The 21740-nt window shown below is 42.9% G+C and overlaps 1 protein-coding gene across 1 annotated transcript in view; it reads right to left on the bottom strand.

Moving 5' to 3' along the window:
* The window catches only part of LOC139690271 (sonic hedgehog protein-like), a 208089-nt gene that overhangs the window by 2642 nt on the left and 183707 nt on the right, over positions 1-21740 (bottom strand). Inside the window, exon 2 of the mRNA XM_071587619.1 lies at positions 14947-15208. Coding sequence (XP_071443720.1) covers positions 14947-15208 — 262 coding nt within the window. The remainder of the gene's footprint in view (positions 1-14946; positions 15209-21740) is intronic.

A 21740-nucleotide genomic window follows, 5' to 3' on the forward strand; every position in this document is an offset into this window, starting at 1 on the left:
CGCTCAATTCTTAGAATAAGTTATTAGTGATGCAAAACAATCAAAACATTTCTGACCAGGATCCCTGCCCTTTTATGGACTCGGGCGTCACTAATTTTAAAGTCCACATTTTTTTCGATATGGTAATTTAGTAGAGGATAATTTGCCGCATTTTTTACGTAGGAAGGTATTTCAAAAATTGTAATCTCAAAGACAGCTGAGTCTGATCGCAATTTATGCTGCAATAACAATTACACGACAACATTTGCGTAGAAATGCAAGGCATACTCTAAGCCGGGTTTGAAATCATGATTTCGGATTCTCTCAGGAATTATGTAACATCCGTGCCTGCTGATTACAGGTAGGCACGGCTCCTCCTACCCAAGTAGATGCCCTTTCCTATTCCTATTAAAAAGAATATATATATATTATTCCTAATTCATTCGTTGAGAGTTTCAAAAAGAAGCATGGTGGGTGTTATTAGGTTTGTCTACGGCCAGAATGGTATGCCTGTAATGAAATTGTCTCCATCCCTCGGCATTCATCTGCTGTATCTAAATTTTCAATGTGCCGTTAAAAAGGTCGATGCAGGGATATAAACCAACTGATTCAACTGCCGGTTTTGCACCATCGATATTTTTGGAATGCTTGTGGCAAGAATTCACAAATTCTCGAATCCCAACGCTGGAGCAGGATATCACATTATAAATTGATGGTAAGGTTTTTATCAAGTGTACGTATGTATTGCTCTGTAAAATCTCGCAGAGCGGTGAAGCTGATGGAAATTGGTTATGATCCTGTCTCACCGTCGACTTCTGATGTATTCATTATTTATTTACCCTAATATAGTAAGTGGTGATCGATAGAAATGTGTATAAATGGCATTTATGACAATTCCTAATAAAAATGGACGTTTATTTCACAATATCAGTCCACGGTTACCAAACAGATGCTTTCAATACCGACGTATCCCTCGGGTATCAAAATATATTTCTATACCTAGGCGAAATATCTAGGTTAACTCACTACACGTCCGAAGTTAGAGTGATATCTGTTCAGGCATTTAAAGTTCATATTTTTTTGCTATGTATTTTCCTTCATTCGCAATTTTTATCGTGAGTTTTGTTGTTCTTGGGCGTGTTGCAGTTGATAATCAATTATTTAAAGCTCTTGGAGAATAGAGTAATTATAGATATGCGATTAAACGTAGTTTATTTTCAGTTAATTGTTTTGATTTTCTTTTTTGCTCGACGAAGATGAGCGTTTATTTACCCCATCACGCCATTCGAAATAAATCACTTGAAGGAAGCAGTAGGCCAAGAAAATGAGACACTCATAGTATTTCTGTGAGCTGTGTTTACCATCCCAATTGGAAATAGTAATCATATTTTCGTTCTTTCCACTTTCAATAAACAAGACAAGTACGAATGAATTCTCCATGCAGAATTGCTAAATAGATGGTCCTAACTCCCCCTACGCCGTTGTGGAAAATTTTCAGAGTGATAAGCAGATTTGAACAAACAGGTCGCATTTCTCCTATTAGCCCTAGTTTTTCATTTCTCTCTGCCTGCACATCTACGCACAGGCTATTTCCTGCGAACCGTCGCATAGGCGATTCGCAGGGATTACTGTAAATCCCGGAAATCCGTTCGGTTTTCAAATGGAAGCGATTCAACGTGGACTCTCAGGAATTCCGACGCACCCACCTCGCGTGGCCTATTAACGGACGCCGATCCCCTTAATCCCCCAACCCAAGAAACGTCTCCGTTCTCTCACGACGGATGGCTTTACGGATTCACATTCACCGACACATCCGCCACCCCCTACCAAGAAAAATCCGTTTGACGAGTTCATGACCCCCAACCTCCTGAAGTCTCGATCCCACTCCCCCCCCCTCCCCCCCAATCCCGGGGGTTAAGCAGCGGCCGCCCGCGCCCGGTATATCCACGCCTGCAAAGCTACACACGCAACGCGCAATACAGATGGGCTCTCACCGCTGCCAGCATTCACGGGGAGCACCGGGTGATCCGGGAAGGCGGATTAATGCGAGGATGGTGGGGGGAGGGGTGCGGCAGAGAGGGGCAGGCGCGGAGATGGGGAATAGGAGGGGAGGAGGCACAGAGGCAGCCGGCCCGCGCAGAGTGGGCCGGGGGCCCTCCGCCTCTCCCGCACGCATCCCTCCTCGGTCCCGCACGCCCAGCGTGTGGCGGGCGGCTGGGGGAACAGAATGGGCATTCCTTCCCACCCTCCTCCCCCTCCTTTTTGTTTATTTTCAACTTTCCTCCTCTCCTCGCTCTCTCTCTCTCCTCACGCGGGGAAGACCGTTCGCCTCCCATCCCTCCTCATCCATCACCGGAACCTTGGGAAGGGAGTCCATGATGTTTCGATTTCCTCCCACCCGGCGGCTCTCTCAATCGATTAATCTTTATCACATCCCGACCTCTCTCCCTCCTCACCTCTTCGTGCCTTCCCCCTCTTCTCTTCATCCCATACACGCGGGAGGAGGAGCTGGAAGGTGATCCCTCTTGCCCCATCGTAGGGTATGGGGGACCAAACAAAATGCAAGTTTTTATTTCCGCGGGGTCGGCTGGAGTGGGAGAGAAAAAGTGGGGGGTGAGGAGGAGGGATCATGGGGTGGCTGGCACTCACCACGGAGAAAATTCGAATTTGAGTGCTCGTATAAATGTTTACGTGCATTTCATTTCGTGATTGATAAATGGTGTCGCACGTCCGCTTTTTTGTGGAATGGGGCTGGCTTGCCAAGGGGAGGAGGAGGGAGGGTTGCGGAAGAATTCGAGGTGGGCGGGCGATTCTTTCATGCGCACCACGTGGTATCATTCGAGCGATATGAAAGAATGGCTCCTCGTTTCTTACTCCTCTTGTCCCTGCTTTCGAAGTTATGCGGACGTAATTAGTCCTCCTTCGGCAGAGGCCACTTTCGTGTGCCCACCAGTTTCTACTAAAGATTTACTCTCTTGATACATATTTAGATTAGCCTGATATTCTGAGGTTATCCCACCATTACTGCAGAGCAAAATGAGGAAATTTGAGGGCACCTGGTGTGCATAAGTTTGTATGTGTGCACATCTTTATAAAACAGAATTAGCAATTATTTTGCTATTAGAGGCATTCTATCAGGCGTTAATAGTTTCCATGAAATTACGTTGTTTTCACTTCCCCCAACATTATCCGTAATCTTAAATACATAAGTTTTCCCTTCCTGATATCTCGATCCACCTTCATTGTAGCCTGCCCCCTCCTGTATCCTACTCACCGTTCTCCACGTCCTCCTATTTTTTTCCTCCTCCTCCCTCTTCCATCATAAAAACATCAAATCATAAATTTCTTCACAAAATTCTTCCTCTGACGTAAATGGAAACGTCAATAACCCGAATCGTTTGTAAATTACCATTTTATCATCGGTCTGTACTTTCATATCAACTATTTTTAAACGAAAACATAAATGTTTAGATTGTTTATTTTTATATGTATACACACATGAATTTCTACATTCCAATATATGAAAAAATCCAGACGCATGTTATCCCTATGTTAGCAAACCCAACCCGGTTTGCCTTTTGAAAGTGTCTTTTCCGATGATAATATGGGATTTTATGTCATTATTATACGATAAATTGTGCATGGAAATAATCAGACATAAACGTCCTTTTTTGAATAAAAAGTGAATTTCCAATAACTCGATAAATTTTACGATTTCATGTCCTGCATTTGTTGATGTTCCAACATATTTTCAACAAAGTGTGAGAATGACGCATGGAACTCAAGTATCCGTTTAACCAAGTAGATTCGTACTGTGAACGTGTCACTTCTACGAGCGCAATGTGGACCTTTATACATGATTATAAGCACCATAGGACTAAAAATGAGATATGTTTGGCTTCTTTAAGATGGAGGACTAAAGTAGAATTAAATTTTCTCTGGTGATCGACCTCATGGGCCCTGTATAAAAAGGACAAGTCTGGTAGGTACGTGATGACACATATTTGCAAACCAGGAAGGAGAAGAAGCGCGGGAATTCCATTCCAGTCACGTCTTCTGCGAGAAGGAACTGGACACAGACGAGTATTTTCATGAATTCTATAAACCCAGTCAAGTTAAAGCTCTGCATCCAGATGCAGCGAATTTTTAACAGCAATGAGAAATCATTATTATTGCGGCAAGGTCGACCTCCCAAGAGTACCCCTAATATTTAAACCAAGGAGAGAAAATGTTACCCCTCTTTGAGTCTTAACGTTGAAATGTTTTGTTAAAAGTTCATTCCTTAAGCAGAATTGCTTTTTCGAATAATAATTGACTAAATCTTTTAAAAACTATTACAACATGAATGTTAACTACTAACTTTATTGGATATAATGAATTCTTGGAAATAAAAGGGTGACTAGAGGATCGATAAAGACAACATTTCATTGAACATCATTTCATTTTTTCTAGTGCCTTCATGTATCGATTCATAAGATTTTAATACATATGAGTACTATTTTGGTTCTCATGGATATTAGTTACTCAAGAATTAGGCTGCGTTCTTTTTTGAAAGTGTGAACACCTTTGCTCTTGAAGTTTATTCTTTCAGTAAAGGGAGAACACGAGAGAACATTTTCTAGATTCCTCCTAAGGGCACTGCGTACGTGAGCGATACGTTTTCCCACTGACGACTCTCCCAGACGCAAACTCTCTCTCCCTTGTAATAACTTCGATCATATTTTCTTGAACCCTCTGCCGTGCCACATCTTTCCTTGGCTTCTCAGAAACGTAAATAACCAAGTCCAAATGAACAGGTGTTCATGACCCGCAAGTGAGTTATAATGTTATCCCAAGGACAACTCTCCAGAAAAATCCTCATGTGACTCGTAAAAAAAAGACAATTTAATCTTATCTGTTCACAAAGCATAGAAAATACTGAAGGTCACTATCATAAATTTTCATTTCGTCTGTTTAAGGCATCCGATATGAAATCTTTTCTGCTCCTCTCCAATTTGATTGGGGAGTAGTGCTTTCACTGCGGCACTAATTTCGTTGGATATCAAAAGAAAAATTACGAGGAATAAATGTATTCCTAGATGCTATAGTCAATCCCTACTATAGTCTATATATATATATATATGTCTATATATATAGTCTATATATAATAGGCTATAGTCAGCCTATTTTTCTCTCATGTTAAACCCATTGTTTTAATTCCATGGATATAGAGTCTACTATACCTTCTGTATTTATTTATAGGTACATAGAATCATTAATGTGATAAATCAAAGCCGATGACTTCACCCAAAATGACGATATATTCTTTTTACTTTTATGAGAGCACCTTTTAAACCTACGGGGGGAGTGAAGGGGAGAGAAAGGTTTGGTTCGGGCGGAAAGAGGCATGGATGTAAGGGAGGAACAGTCAGAAATTAAAAATGTTTTCCATGTAAATATACCATTAACCAATGCTTTCGTGCTATTTCTTACTTTGAAATAACTCCCCGTTATGCCTGTTGCGGCCATCCCGTCGCTCCCATTTTATTACGTGACCCCATGCCGGCCGCCCGCCGAGAAAGGGGAAGGTTTAAAAAAATATTATATATATATGTATATATAATGCATATATATATATGATGAATATATATACGAGTATATATATAATTATATATACATATGTGTGCGTGTGTGTATATCTCCGTGGGTTACTCCATAATTCCCATTTTTATTTTGACCTCTTCCGCTGTGAACACGAAACGCTTAGCTTGCTCGGTTGGCATCACCATTTTTCTCCTCCGCTGCCTCCACCTCTCACAATCGCCTTCCCCGCCCCTTGGAATACGATTCAAGGGATTTGTGTGCCTTATGCAGACACAGTGACCGCGTGGGAAAGACGAAATTGATGGCGGCCGTGGAGTGTGCATTAGGCAAGCGCACCGGACGAGGCGAAGGATCCGCGAAGGCAAAGGGGAGGCCTCCCGCTCGGAATTCTCGACTGTGAAGCCATCTGGCTCGTGACGAGGTGAACATGCAGGTGTGAATTCTCAAGACATCCGCATTCCATCATGCGTATGAATATTTCAATGAATTCATCGTGGGAATGAAAGCCTATATATCCCCCCCAAGTCCTTTAATTTTTTAAGAAGCTTTAAAAAGGAACATTTAATATCATATTCCTTGCTGCACCTTTAACCGTAAGTGGGGTTTTTCGCTTCTCCTATGATGATGATTTTATGTGTGTGTATTAATAATAGTTCTTCTGACCCTACACTAGGGGCGGATATACAGTGTAATTAGTTTTATATGGTATTAAACAGATGTTAGGGCGGTTGTAATTGGACGTTCCAAAAATAATTTGTAATAAATGGATCTCTAAGGCTTATAATAGTAATGAATAACTGATCGTAGCACTTTCTACGATCGTAGCAAGTGCTGTGATCAGTTATTAATTATGTTCGTATTCCACCACCTCACGCCTGAAGCTACTCAATTTGCCCTAGTGATAGTAATTAGAGTGGGGTGATTGTTATAAAACAGTAGGCGTTATACTAAAATTTTAGTTCTTGAATTGCAGATGGAAGACAATAACATTAAATCTCCAAAGAAAAAACAGATAGAAAACTCCCATTAGCAATTTTACGATCGTGCCTCCTTTCACAATTCCGTTGGGACCACATCCCTTCAGGCATTTTGGGAAAGGAATTATCTTTTCTTAAACGAGAGAACCACAAAAGTTCATTGAAACATTTTTGTCAACGTGCCGCGGCTGCAATTCTTTCGAATGAATAATATCGGTCGAATTCGCATCGCAAACGCTGGAAGTTTTTACTTACTTTAATTGCCCCGTGAATGATTGCCAACTCGCTATATTTATATGCGGGTCATTTATATGTCTCTCGCTGCACTTGAGTCATGCGTGCTGGAAAAAGGTCCACGAGGAGTCCGGACATGATCGATGTCTCTCGTTTCCAAAGCCTCAAATAAACCTCCGTTGCTCCGGTCGTATCCGTCCCACTAAATGACGTGGAAAATTATGTGGTGACACGATCTCCGAGGAGAACAAATCGGCGACGATAAAAAGATGTCGGCTCTTGTGAAAGAACTGGATGGGGGTGGGTGAGGGGGGGGGGGGGAGCGGCGAGGGGATGGGAGAAGGAAGGGGGAGGGGAGAGGTAGTCCTCCTCCGTACGAGTAAGGTCCATCCAGATTCCATCTAGGCCATCAATCACGTCAATGAAACTTCTAACACGACATTACTCGCCTCCCCCGACACTTAAAATGCAGCGGATGGCGGTCAGGTGGCGTGGCGGCCGGGGATATTAAGGGTCGAAATGAGAGGTAAATAATGCCCTTTAAGACGGAGGACGCCGGTGTCGTCGGGGATCGGTCCCGGGGAGGTGGCTGGGCGAGGGCTGAGAGGGATGAAGGGTGGTCCGTGTAATTCCCGTGTCGTTAAATCATCTTGCCAGGAGAGAGTATTCGAAGGCATGGGCTAACACAATAGCGATTTGAAGAATGCGGTGTAATGGACGAGATATCGCCGGGAAGAGCGCGGGGTCTAGTATCGTCTGGATCTGTATGTATGCGAGCGAGACTGCTGTCGGTTTATTTATAGGAGTGCATGCATGCTGTTGAAGTCACCGGACAACCGTACCTTCAAGGAAAGGATGCTGCAAATATAAGATTTGCCTGGAGTTCCGATAGGTCTATGAAATTAAGGCAAATTAATGGAAATTAGTGGCTTTATATTTTTGCACAAATGGTTTTCTATTGTTCACTATTGTTTTATATTTTTAATTAACTACTGATCAGATTACGTTATTAAAAGACCTAATTTGATTTAATTTCCTCGAAATTCATTTCTTTAGTTCCCGAAGTGTTTCTGGTGCGTGTAAAATTTACTTCCCTGCCTAAAAATATTTTATATAGCTCAAAACCAATAATGAATACAGTTTTTGATTCTGTTAAGTATGTGAAAACTTCATTCTAAACTAAAGGATAAAGCGTGTAAAAATCACGTGTTCAGGATAGACCAATGGGCGGGCAGTTCCTTTCTTTTACCCAATAACCTGCTTCATTTGACGTTCTTATTCCCAGCTAATAGAAATCACATGGATTTCGGTGGGTATTTTGGATGAATGGAAGGTAAAAAGGAAGATTTATTGAGCTGGAAACTGAACGCTTAACGCCATACTCATTAAGGCAACCATACCACCCATTATATTTCTGAAGTGTCCAAATAAATTACTAAATTATTAAGCAAAATATTAATTTAGCGATACAAAGAAAGAAAAACAAAGCGTAAGCTTGAACATTCATGTCACAAGTTACCTTTAGGAGTGGCTTTGTAGAAGTAGATAAATCCGTACTATATTGGGTTCGACATCTTTAATTGAAGCTGGGTGAGTACGGAAGTCTGTGCATTATTAAAACCGGGTAGTGTAATCTCTCATTAGCTCTTTCAAATCTGTAAAATTTCGCCAGTATTGTGCATTCTCTTAGAGTTGGCTTTCATTCCATTCAAGCTTTCGTATGTTCGTTTTGTATTTCAAATGCTTCTCCATCAGTCTCATAGCAGTGAAATTTCCGTAAGGATCAGCGAAATACAAGTGAGCTAAGAATTTGGACTACCTATATATGACAAAATTTAGCTTTTTAGTCGACTGCCACTTGGTAATCCACTACCGCAATTCATATTTTATTTATTTCCTGTACCTTAACGCTTCAAATAAGTAGGCACCAAACCTTATATCCACATGGACGACTCGATAACCAGATGAACTCCGATTAGCAGTGGTGGTATAGTTAAGAGAGAAGGAACCACAAATGAAAGTGCTTCAATAGTCGGAACACGCATCCGTGTCCCAAGGAAACACACGGAACCCTTCGGTCGCCGACACATTCGATTGAAATAGTTCCCGTACTCTCCCTTCATCGCACACCCCTCAATTCTCTTCGAGATGAATGCGGATGAAAATATTGAAGGGGCAGAAAGATAAATACATAATAGAAAAGACACGTGAAAAGATTTTGAGCTGTGATGGCCAACAGAAGAGGGGTGGTCAGAGGAAGGGAGGGTTGACTTATGGGAGGAGAAGTGGGGAAAGGGTGAGCGAGGTGGAGGGTGGTGGAGAGGTACACTCGCTTCTCTCAGTTATCCTACATATCACCCCCGGCTCACTTTAACCCCTCTCTCCCTCACCACCCGCCACCGCCACTATCTCCCGCATCGCCCGCCCGGGCCCTCCCTTCCTTTCCTCACTCCCCTCGCCGAGCGGCGCACACCATATTCCGACCGGGCTGGCCCACTCGTCGTTTCCGGGTTCTCGGCGAGGACAGAATATCAAGACGGGGCGAAAATTCTCACGGGTGCACGGAAGGCATTTTTGCGATCCATCCGTCTTGTCAGTCCACGCTGGCGAATTTATAGGCCGGGGCAGCCCATTGAATATGCGTGTGGTAGTCAGCAGAAGTGACGGCAGATGATCATAACTCATGTGAATCGGGAGTGGGAGAGAGAGAAAGGAAGAGAGGGAGAGACTTTTTATCGATGAAATAAAAAGGCCATTCATTTTGGCACAAAGGAGGGATTCGGATCTCTCGCGCGGCTCCTGGCACCACGAGTTTCTTCTTGGAAACCTCTCTCATTACATGTTGCGAATGCTCGTCCAAAATCAGCGCACATTCTCTGAATGTCAGGTAATACCAGTTTAATGACAAGGACGTGGGGCTACTCTTAAAACTCGGTACGGTACTTTTTTTAACGACCTGTGACTGTGGATATTATTTTGTAGTCATTCTGGATCCGTCGCAGAAAGGTCAATTAAGAAGTTAATAATGAGGGCATAGGAGTAATATTTTTTGAAAACTAAGGAGTTTTAAAACTTATCTAAGTAGAGGAAAATCCGTAATGGGGATTTTAAAATCCAGGAAGGTAGCAAACTTGAATACATACAGATTACTGATTGCATCAAAAAAGTATTGGTTGAGTCACCGAGGATAGTATAAAAGAATTGAAAGTTTAACTTGCACATTCTACATGTACATTTACCCAATACCCCGTAAGCCGTCGCAAGAACGTGGGGCAGGGGGTGGTAGGTCACCAGCCGTTCTAAATACACTATTTCCTCATGCACCCTGCACCCCGGGTGCAGAGTGCATGAGGAAACCACCAGATCCACCAAAATCCGCGTGGAATTTTCATGTGCTATTTCAATTTGTTATATAATAAAAAAGGACAAAGTATATCTGGGTGGAAGGATTGCGATGGTGGTCACTTTGAATCGACTCTCGTCGGACCTTTAATTCAAACTAAAATCAATATATCACTCAATTTTCCACTTTAATAACAACTAAAATGGCAGGGTCCTAATGTATCCGTAGTGTAGGACGGTAGAGAATGAATTTTGAGGCCAACATAGGAGTGCTAACAGATTCCACCACCACTTTAATCAATCCGAAGTTAGATTTCCTTATGATGGCCAAATGATACATATTTTCCACCAGATAATGATTTATGGCACGACCGGTTTTGATGCATTAAATCATCTCCAGGCCAATGAAGATAATGTAGTACATCGTAAGCGGTCGTGAAATAAATCATTATCTGGTGGAAAAGTGTTATCATTTGGTCATTATTATGTTTTAATTTCACCATATCACGCCTGAACCTACACAATTCGTTCTCACTTTGTTAGGTGAAGGCAGAGCTTACCCTGAAATAAGACACTTGTGATATTCAAGCATTCAGGGTTGGGAGTTCAGCTGTTTCTTACGATATGTGACCATATGGTGCATTACAATTTCTTGGGATCCAGAAAAGGGAACCGCTTGGATTTTAAAATAATGTTGTCCCCGGGCATCACACACATTTGAATCCGTGATCCTTCGTTCAGAGGTAGAACGCTGTGCCCATTATCATATCCCCAACTCTTGTAATCGCGTTACATAAGCAAAAATACGTAAAAAGCCACATAATATGAGTAGGCGCATTACTTAAAGCGGGGAAAATTGTTTTTTTTTTCTGTAATGAAATATTTCACGTGGATTTGGATTTGATTTTACATGCAGGTGACGGCCGGTCTTCAGGAAAATTTGTATCCTAAATGGAAAATATCTGTCAAAAGGTTGGCAAAACGTGGAGTTTATTATTAGAGTTAACCAAAATTGAAAAAAATAAACAGTGACATGAGTTGCATGCTTGTAGATTTAACTCTGTAAGAACCTAAAGATAAAGTCAAAGTAGGAGAAAAAGCAGCGAGCTTCCTTAAACCAAGAAACAACCGAACTTCTCTTCGCTTTCGCAAATACAATTTAAGCCGTTTCCATTTTGAGCAGTATTAGGTCGCGTCACCCACGAGTAAGGTTTATGAGGAGGAAATGACAGGAAATCATTGTAAACTTTGGAAAATATTACACCGAGATCTTTGTTTATTCGGAGTTCTCCTCGTTCCCCTCTATAAAGGGGGCCAAATAAAGAATATCCCATGCGAAGTGATGATTCACGTCTCCGTGGTTGCGGGCGGAGAGGGAATTACTTGGACCCCATAAGTAACTCCTGGCTTGTTGGAGATTGCGTGGGAAAGAGAAAGCGGAAGGCTGGTACCAAGAGGAAAGGTAAATAAAAACAGTCACCAAGATATAAAGGCGGAAGGAAGAAAGCATAGGGAGTGGTCATGACGCACTGAATTTGGGTGGAGTGAGATCCGGTGTGGATTTGAACGTGGGGACGATAAAAATCATAAAAGAAGAAAGACGGAGCACTGGGTCGGCCCCGAGCAGACTGCCGCAAAAGGATACACGCCTGTTTGGATATAAGGATCCCCACGGATAGTTTTTCACGTCGCAAGGGAAAATATTGCAGCAGGAAGAAAAGAAGGAAGAGTGAGTGTGACGCTTAAAAATACGAGGTCCGAAATCATTATTGTTCTTTTGTGTCTTCACAGAGTACGAGACCCACCACGCATTGTTTTTATCCGACTAAATGGATTGTACCCTCAAAAAAGAGAGAAGGGCGTGACCTCGAGGATGCCAGCGGAAATACGTCTTATTATTTTTTGAGTTATAATTGGTATTTCTATAAATAGAGGTGATGCATTACGAATACGAGTCGATGGAGAATAATCAGGATAAACCCTCAGCGGGGCTCATAATTTCCATTAAAACTTGCAAGAAATATGTGTTCATCCTAAAGTAAATGATTCGCATAAAACTAAATGATCATATTAGAAGTACAACATAAAGTCACATGATAAAACTCACTTTTTTAGCCTTCGTTCGTTATATTTCCTTTAGAATTAGTGTGTAATGCTGTTTGTTACCTCAAAAAGCACTGTAAGTGTATCAAGATGGTGGATGAATTGGCCGATCCTTCGTTTCAATCATGCCGCGAGATAATGATGAAAAATAGTTGCGACCACTAAAAAATAATATGCTCTGATAACTTCATTGAAGTATATTGCAAAATATGACCGTCATCAGTTAGCGATTCCCATTTTCCGCTTTCAAAGTACTGCACCGATCAAAATCAAATGTTTTTTCTCCACCAAAAAATAATGTGTGCCTTATTCAGGAATTTTTCTCGGGTTTCCAACCGGGTCAGGTTTCGGAGTACCGACGTTTCGATGGCTGACTCTGCCATCGTCTTCAGGGTTGAAGTCCTCTAATATTTCCCCCACTGACTCGCACAGGAGAGTAGACATCGTTTACCTCCGTTCGAAAACTCATCTTTGGATACATGGCGAGTGCATCTTTATGTCCTCGAACAAAATTCCTCCGTTTTCACTTATCCACACTCTAAGAAAGAAAAACATTCACGATTTGCTCTGCTTCTTCTCCTTCCCTCCCCAGAAGTTTGAAATCGTTCTCCGGCTCTTCGAGTGTCTCAAGAGTGAGAGAGCGTGCGAGGAGGGAGCGAAAGAGCAGGTCAAGATGGGTGGACGGACAGAGGTGGGGGGTACCACCGTCGGCGGCTAGCGTCTATAGAGTTGAGGGAGACGCGAGAATCACGTCGGGAGACGGCAAGAAGGGAGCGACCGAGAGAGAGAGAAGGGAAATGCCACGGCGGAAAGAAAGAAGGAGGTGAATGAGGGGAGGAGGCGGGATAGGGAAGAGAAAAGGGTGAGAGAGGGGTGAAGAGGATCAATCGCACCGCTGTTCATTATTCACGGCTACTCCTCCCGAAGGGGACCCACTATCACTCACTCGCGCCACTCCATTCATGTGACCTTCCCCCCTCCCTTTCTGCTGCCAGCGGCGGCCTCACGATAATAAGCCACCGAAGATTCCGCTCTCCCCCTCACACCATTTGACTGACTTTAACCTCTCCTCTCTTCCTTTCTTCTCCTTTCCTCATGCGTCCAAATACTCCGATCCCCAACCCACCCACATAGTACAAGACTACCTCAAACCCATCTACTCCTTTTCCTATAATTTATATTCTCCCTTTCATCTCTCTCCCTCCCTCTTTCTCTTTACGCATCGCAGTCCCCCCGAAAGCAGGCCCGAATAGGGTCATCCTTTCTCTCACTCCACCCCCATCGCTCTCTTTCTTTCTCTCCCCGTTCCCATCCACGGGATAACGGCGGCACAGCGGAATTTGCGTGCCCGTACTCATTCCTACCCCTCCCCCCTTTACTCCGCCTCCCCCGTTCGGCCCAAGAGATAAATAAAGAGTTCCCATCAAAAGGTGCTCGGTTGTTTTAGCCGGGGGGATGGGGGGAGAGGGTTGAAGTGGTGAGAGCGCGCAGATACCATCCCGCTATCAATTCTGCCAACATAACCGATGTTTCTCTTTCCTCCCCCCCCCCCCCGGCTCGAACCTCTCCTCCTCCAAATTCCCGGGATGTGAACGATAGTGAGAATAGATAGAACGGCATGCGGACGGGACGGAAATTAAAGGTGTCCGGACGATCATGTATTCGAGTATCATCATCATTATTATTTTTTTGTACCTTCGACGAAAATCATCGCCACTCCTGAGCGTGAAGAGAGGGACTTCTAGATTCATGGACTTGCATTAGCGCGTCTGGCTCTCGAGCATGTTTTAAGGAAGTCTGATTATCTAACGAGGGATAGTGCAAAATGCCCGACTTCCCCATACTTTCCTCTTCAAAGCGAAGACCGTTATTATTTTCAATGGATAATAGGCTTTTACCATTACTTTATGAGGACACAGATTTTAAAATTATTCACTACTATTGTCTCCGAGTCGTTTTTGGTACATCTTGTCTGTAACTGCAGGACAATTATAATAATTACGTCAATGTTTTTGGAGCGGTTGGCGCGATCACGTATTTTCAACTGGGCATGCATCGATTTGAAAGCTGCTGATTGATTATATGGGGAGTATGAGCAAAATTTCAAGCGGAACTTAATCCAGATGGTATCCTCAATATAAATGAAGTCGTAGTATAACTGCCCCGCGAGAAGGCATTGAACCAGACCCTTCAGAGTATTTTCATAGTAAAATAATTAACTCTTTGGGGCTATAGTTTCATTTCATTTAATGTTGAGTGTTCATTTTCCTTAGTTGCGTACGTATTCAAAGTAACGCTGGGTGACCAAATATACTTCACTTAATAAATTTTCATGAAATATAACTGTTAACTACGTTAGTTGGAAAAAGGTCGAACGCATACAATATGTCGTGTATTGCCAGTTTTATTGGGCAGTTTGGAGTAGAGTTAAACATTTTCCATCGGGTTTCATTCCAAAAACTTCTCTAAAAGATGCCAATTGTGAGATTAAAGACGTGAAAATGTGGATCCAATTTGCAGATGTAATCATTAAGCAACCCGTCTAATAAGAATCCACCATTCGAGCTGTATCATCTTTCCGAATCTCTTGAAATTTTCTCTTGCCCGATGGCGGTGATGATGAAATTCTTTTGCTTGGGATCTTGTTTTCCTTCGCTCTTAAAGGGGACACGGACCACTTTCGTTAAGGATTTTAGGTGAAACATAGTCCGAGGAAAATGGCACTCACCTGACTTGACTGAGCAATGGATGTGGGCCCTGGACTCGTAGTAGACCCAGTCGAAGCCGGCTTCCACGGCCAGCCGCGCCAGCATTCCGTACTTGGAGCGGTCTCTGTCGGATGTCGTGACGTCCACGGCACGCCCCTCGTAGTGTAGCGAATCCGCTGCGTGGTGACCCTCCTCGTCCCATCCTTCCGTGACCCTCAGTCTGATTCCGGGCCACTGGTTCATCACGGAGATGGCTAGGGTGTTCAGTTTCTCCTGACAGCGCTGGAAGTGAGAAGAAGAGACGGATTGGTCAGTTTCAGTAATTATTTGGTTACGGAAACAGCATTTATCAACTTGGTAGGTTGGTTTTCACAGATGCGGGTATATTTCACCCACTTTAGTATGTACCTTTTCATGTTAGATTAGGGGGCCGTTAACATTCTTGCAGTAGACCATAGAGTCTGGTTTTCAGAATTTTTTTAGTCAAATGGCGATAGAATTTGCAGTCATCAAAATGATTGTTCTCGAAAGTCGATCTCGCTTCGGTCGCGAGAACAGATTGTTTTTGTTTCTCGTTATTATAATTTCGCCCTAATCGATGAATTTAAATCACCCATGAGGCATAAAAGAAGAATAATTTAGATTCCAGATGCTCATATACCTGAGGTAATTTAGTATAAAAATGTTGTTCTCAATAGTGAGACAATAACCAAGTACAATTAGTATTTCCTTAAGACGAACCCTCACTGATTCGGTAAGAAAAGGGTTTCTTACAAGAAGCCTAGTATCTTACTTTTTTGAAACTAACAGACATTTTAAATATCTAGTGATATGTATGACTGAAGGGATGTACCGCGTGTTTACAATTAGTTTGGCTCACGGGTAGCAAATAGACCAGCCCCGTTTGAATTCGACGCTACAAATAAGGCCACTAAGTAGTGTAACGTCGAATGAACATGAGGAAAAAATAACATTTAGCATATCTTTCGAAATGACCTTCGTAGACTTGGCCATAAGTAAGACGATATGAAGTTCCACTAAAGATTTATTTTATCAAAAATGTTCACGGGACATAAAGGGGGGCCTATTATCGTAATATTAATATTTCTGACATAAAAATGAATATTTCCAGCAATCAAAGAAATTTAGCTCAATTCAGTATGCCCTATATAATTAAATAGTAAATTAAATAATTTAGTAACATTAAAGATTCAATATATTTTTGATTGTGATATTAGTACATACGAAAAAGTATTAAAATTTATACGTTTTTGTAACTTCTTATGCGCAAATTTTTCTGTATTTTTTATATAGTTATGAAAATGATATTTATATCTTTTGTATCGTTTTACCACCGCAAATTCTCTATCTGTTGAATCTAAGATCTTTGTATAGAACTGATAGCCCATATATGGTAGGATATTTACAGTGTTTTTCCTAAACCTTTCCTTAATATATTTTTCGTCATTGAACATCACTTATACGAGTATATCGAATGTACCTAACTTATTCGATGCTTTGCCCAGACACACACTTGTGTGGCACGGGCAAGGCTAAAATTTTCACCTGGGCTTCCGAACCGTCGGAAATGAAGTGAAATAGTTTCCCACACCCTTCCGCAACATCTGGAAAGCTGTAAGATTATTGTCGAAACACGAATTTGCGTGATCAGTGAAACTACGGAAACGGCGACGGTTGTCCGTTCCATCACATAACGCGTAGTACCTTAAGGGGACCACGTGCCATTGCTCCAAGTAAATTGGGCTGCGCTCCGGGGAGACGTGACGTAGGACGAATATCACTCGCTACGCCACCCAGCATCGCCAGCTGGCTTAACGCCTCGCCCTGGTCGCACCCCACACTCCAGCGTGCACGGGTCTGGCCCGAGATTGACCCAATGGATTCCAAAGACTCGAGGGGCAAGGGAAATATTCCCGGTTTCTAGCCCATTCAAGGTGGGGCGGCGTAGGGGATGGGGGCACTCACGTGTCTCCCCCGAAAGCGTTTGCCCCCGCCGTTGTGAAAGGAGGATTGGATCAGCGGCCGCCCTCTCAGTGGCCGGGAGCCTTCCACCAATCGCATTTAACCGGACATATCACCCCGCGCCGGGGCGAGGACTGGGGGTGGGGTGTCAGAGGGAGGGAAAAAAGATAATCCCCTCCCACCCGACAGATGTAACGACATTGCCACGCCACAACACCTTTCCCTTGCCTTTGCCCACCTCCTCCTCCACCCTCCCCCGGTCGATCGGCACCACTTTCCCCCTTTGACCAGCAGCGAGACAGCGGAGGCAGCGACTGACGTACATGAACACGAGGGCCGTCCAATGGGCCGGAGGAGCTTGAGCTACATAAGCTGCTGGATGGGTGAAAGAGAGAGAGGGAGGGATTTCTGTCGGTTTTTTTTACCCCCCCCCCCATCATGCCGCCCCCACCATTATTCCCGGTCCCTCCCCCTCCTCCCCGGCCTCGCCCGGTCCGCCCTCTCCCTTCTCTCCCTCCACTCCGAGGGCCCCAGCGGCGTCTCCGTTAATCGAGGCCCATTGTGTTGCGGGCCCCAGGGCCCTCCCGGCAAGAGAGCAAGCGGCGGCTCCGACGGGCAAAAGACCCATCATTCGTTCCCTCTTTATACCCCATCGGCCGGAGGACGCAGGGGGAGGGGGGATGGCACGGGGGGAGGGAGGGGGAAGGCGGGTGGAATCTGCGCCGAGAGAGAGAGGGAGGTGGTAAGGGCGTCAGCGGTGCGTGGATCTTCAAGGAGAGTGTCTGAGGTTAGGAGTGGGTTGCGGAGAGGCGGGAGTGCGGTTGCAAAGGTTTATCCACCCAGGGTGTGGGGCGGACTCATCCATGGGGGGAGACGGGGGAGTGGGAGGCGATATGAGCGATTTCTCCCCTTTGGATGTTTTCCGGGTCAAGGAGATGGGATCGGAGAACGGACTCTGCCGTTTAACCACGTTCTGTCAAGCTTTAAGTGAAATGCGGCTGGATAACTATTTCTTTCGTTAGACATGAAAAAATATGCGGAAGGAAAACGCTTGAACGAAAAAGCATGGTCAGTTTCAATAACTTACTCCACTCCCACGGGCTAATGAATCTCCATCTCTGGTGAATTTTTTGCATGATCCTCTAAGGGCCGTAGCAATCTTAATAAATGCGTATAAGGTGATCCGCCAGTCTCGCCCAGTTTGTATTTATAATTCCTACAGTTTAGGAAAAGTAAAGAAAAGCACTTTTAAAGACCAAAAATATGTTCCGAGGGTGTTCTAAGGTCAATTCTAAGGGGTGAGAGGAAACTCGAGAAAGGAGGAATTTGTGAGCAAACTCAGGCATTGGTCGCGTTTACTAAAATTGACTCAGGGGTCAAAATATTTGATGCCCTTTATTTTAGTATTTATATGGGTCGTGTCTTAAGTATTCAAATAAATACTATATTTTATCATACCTGTCATTAATTTCGACTGCTTTAAACTCTCTTACCTCACTAAGCATCACTTCAATTTGATTATTTACTTTTATATTTGCAATTGAAAACTATTTACAATTTATTACTTCACTTCATTAATTTCAATTCGATATATTCATCTTGGATTGAAATAATCAGTCGATTTAGATATTTCTTTACCTAGCTTATTATCTACATTCGGTTGCAGATTTATATTTTCGTATTCCTAATGCATTCTGTCAACAAGTTTTTTCGATAAATTTACTTACACGTAGTTCTTTCGTGACAACGATGGCATTAAAAAGTCATGGATTAAAATTCCGGGGGAAGGAATTTCCGCTTTTAGAGAAATGGAAGCATCTCCTGGAAGGTATCAGAAGGGTGAATACGGTGAGAATTTCAGTAGTTGAAAATTACAATGGACGGAGAGTGCAGAAAGAATGGACCCGCGGTGAAAGAGTCCTGGAGGAAATAAATGCCCAGTGATGCCAGAAATATACACAGGTCCAATCATAGGCAAGCTGTACTCGTATAATATACGCACAAATCGGAGATGTGTTGTTCTACCCTAATATACTGAGATGCATATTGTACCTAAATAGCATCAAAGATATGGGTATGTATATGTATATATATTTTTTTATATATATACACACACACACACACATATATATATATATATATATATATATATATATATATAAATAAATAAATAAATAAATATATATATATATAAATAAATAAATAAATATATAATATATATAAATAAATAAATATATATATATATATATGGAGGCATGCAGGTATCGGGGGATATGGTGGGGAAGGTGTCAGGAATGGAGGGGAGGCTGGAGTGGCGTTAGGGGGGGTGCCAGAGTTATGAGTGGCTCCCAGGTTGGGTTAGAGCTTATGGGGCGGGGAGCGGGACGTGGGGGAGAGTGAGGGGGAGGGTGAGGGGGGTGGGTGAGTGGGGGGGAAAGAAACTTCCGACGCATTCTTTGCTTCCCTCCCTTCCCCCTCCCCCCCTCGCGCCTTCCCGCCATGCTCCCTCGTGAGCGTCCCTCCTACATCGGCTGGCTGCCCCTCTCTCCTCCTCCCCCACCCCATCCCTAGCGCCCTTCTCCTCATATCCCCCCTCCCATCGCGCTTCTACACCTGCCCACATCCGTTCCCTCCCCTCACCCCTTCTCTCTCTCGGCCCTTAACTTTAGCCTCCACCGCCTCTCTTCACCTTCGCTTTCCGCCTCCTTTTCTCACCAGCGTCTCCTATATCACGCCTTCCCACTCCTCCTCCATCCCGTTTGTATCACCCATACCTCGATCCCCTCTGCTCTCTCCATCAGCCCCATCAACCCATCTCCTTCAATATCTTACACTCTTTTCCCCCATTTCACATGCGTAGCGTACGATTCCGGAGTGCAGTTTCGTGGTGACGCACTGCACGGTGGCGTCACCGTGCGGCGGTCAGGAGAATCGCTGCGGCAAGCATTGGGGTAACCCATGACAACGGCAAAAGAAATAAAACGTGAACCTTATCATCATAAACACCGATAAAAAGACAAGGAACGCATCGACGAAGGTTCGTAATTTTTTTCGAAAATGGAGTAGTTCATTAGGCGAATGAAAAAATTCAGGCGCAACGGCATTATTAACATTATATTACAGATAATTGAAAATACTCGAGAAGCGAGTCGGATTGCTGATAGCGGTGATTGAAGCGTGCCAGAGACGGAATGCCATCGGTCCATATTTCTCTTTACGTTTACCTTTTATCTTTTTTAATGCATAGTTCTAGTAAATAAATTCAGCTCAAATATTAATACAATCTATGGAAAACACTGATAAGAAAATATGTGACCACGTTCTAATTTACAAGAGTTTACAATCCTAAGGTTTCTTATATTAGGATGAAGGTATTTACATCATGCCCTCCATTTACATTATTTCCGCATCATTCTTCGATGTATATCACAATTTTAATTGCTGTATTTTAAGTTAAACACTAGCAAATATTTTATGGTATTAGAGAAATCGACGAAATGGTGGAAAAATACAATAGGTGGTGAGGAATGATTGACAGGGGGCACATTGTAGCTACGAATTAAATTTATAAACGCATATGTAAGGATACTAGAAGTATTCTTGACTAAATCAATTCTAAATGCTCGTAAACCTTCCTTTATTTAGCTACGAATTTAAAATAAAATACGCAACCCCTTGGCGTTTCGAATGACGTGACGTGTCTTACGTGGAGAAGAATGTAGACAATAAAATGGCTGGAAAAGAAAAGAGGCGATTATATGATGAAGTTCTGGACATAGGTGAGTGAGAAGGCTATAAGGAGAAATTCTTAGCAGGCAGAACAATTGGATTCGGTAGACACTGAGGGGCAATGGGATGCTGAAGATGGTAACAGAGAGGACAATATTGGAAAACTGAAACAAAGAAGGAAAAAGAGTAGGAAGTTTAGATGGAATTAAGGAAGTAAGTAGAGCTAAATAATGTTAATGTAATTTCACGTATGGGGTTTTAAGTTAAATTTGTTGTCAAATTAAATTATTTGGATTTAGTGGTAGACTGGGGTGTATTGCTTAGACCCATCAAAAAACTACCCTAACCAGGTAGAACATTCCTTAACATACACACTACATTCGTGCATATATTTTTGTGCTTATTACTGCATGTGTATGTGTGAGAGAGGTCGCAAATGTTAAATTGTATCGTCTATTATCTTTTTCTGTCTTATTCGGTATTTCTCCATTGATGAGGAAATGTGCTAGTGATGTTAGAAATTAATAAAGAAAGCCATTGCGTATTTTGCTGTCTGATGAGTAACCACCCTCTCCAACATTTTTATACGGAAAATACTACCTTGATCAAAAAGTTCCCGGAATAACCACCGTGTGGCGCTCCCATCGTTCCGATTTGAGTTCTGTTTTTTTGTTAAATTGGTACATCTGTTGTTGATATTCCCTTTAAATCTTAGTGTCATAACTTGACATTTGCAAAAGTTACGTAGCCAAGAGTACATCTATCTCTGTGTGTGTTGGCGATTTTTTACAATTTCAGAAATGGCTTTAAATTTGCAACAACGAACTTGTATTAAATTTTGCGTAAAAAACGGATTTAGTGGCGCACGGACGTTGGAAATGTTGGAAAAGTGTTTCGGCAACGATTCTCTAAAAAAAACGGTCGTTTACCAGTGGCACGAGCGGTTCAGAAGTAGTCGTGAGTCAATCGAAGATGATGAACGCAGTGGCAGACCATCGACATCGAAAGTCGGTGAAAAAATTGATAAAGTAAAAGAAATGTTGGTCAATAACCGCAAATTAACCATCAGAGAAATAGCGGAGGACTTGAACATTGCCTATGG

This window comes from Hetaerina americana, unplaced genomic scaffold (assembly GCF_022747635.1).
Source record: "Hetaerina americana unplaced genomic scaffold, ioHetAmer1.1.p SCAF_3, whole genome shotgun sequence".
Lineage (NCBI taxonomy): Eukaryota > Metazoa > Arthropoda > Insecta > Odonata > Calopterygidae > Hetaerina > Hetaerina americana.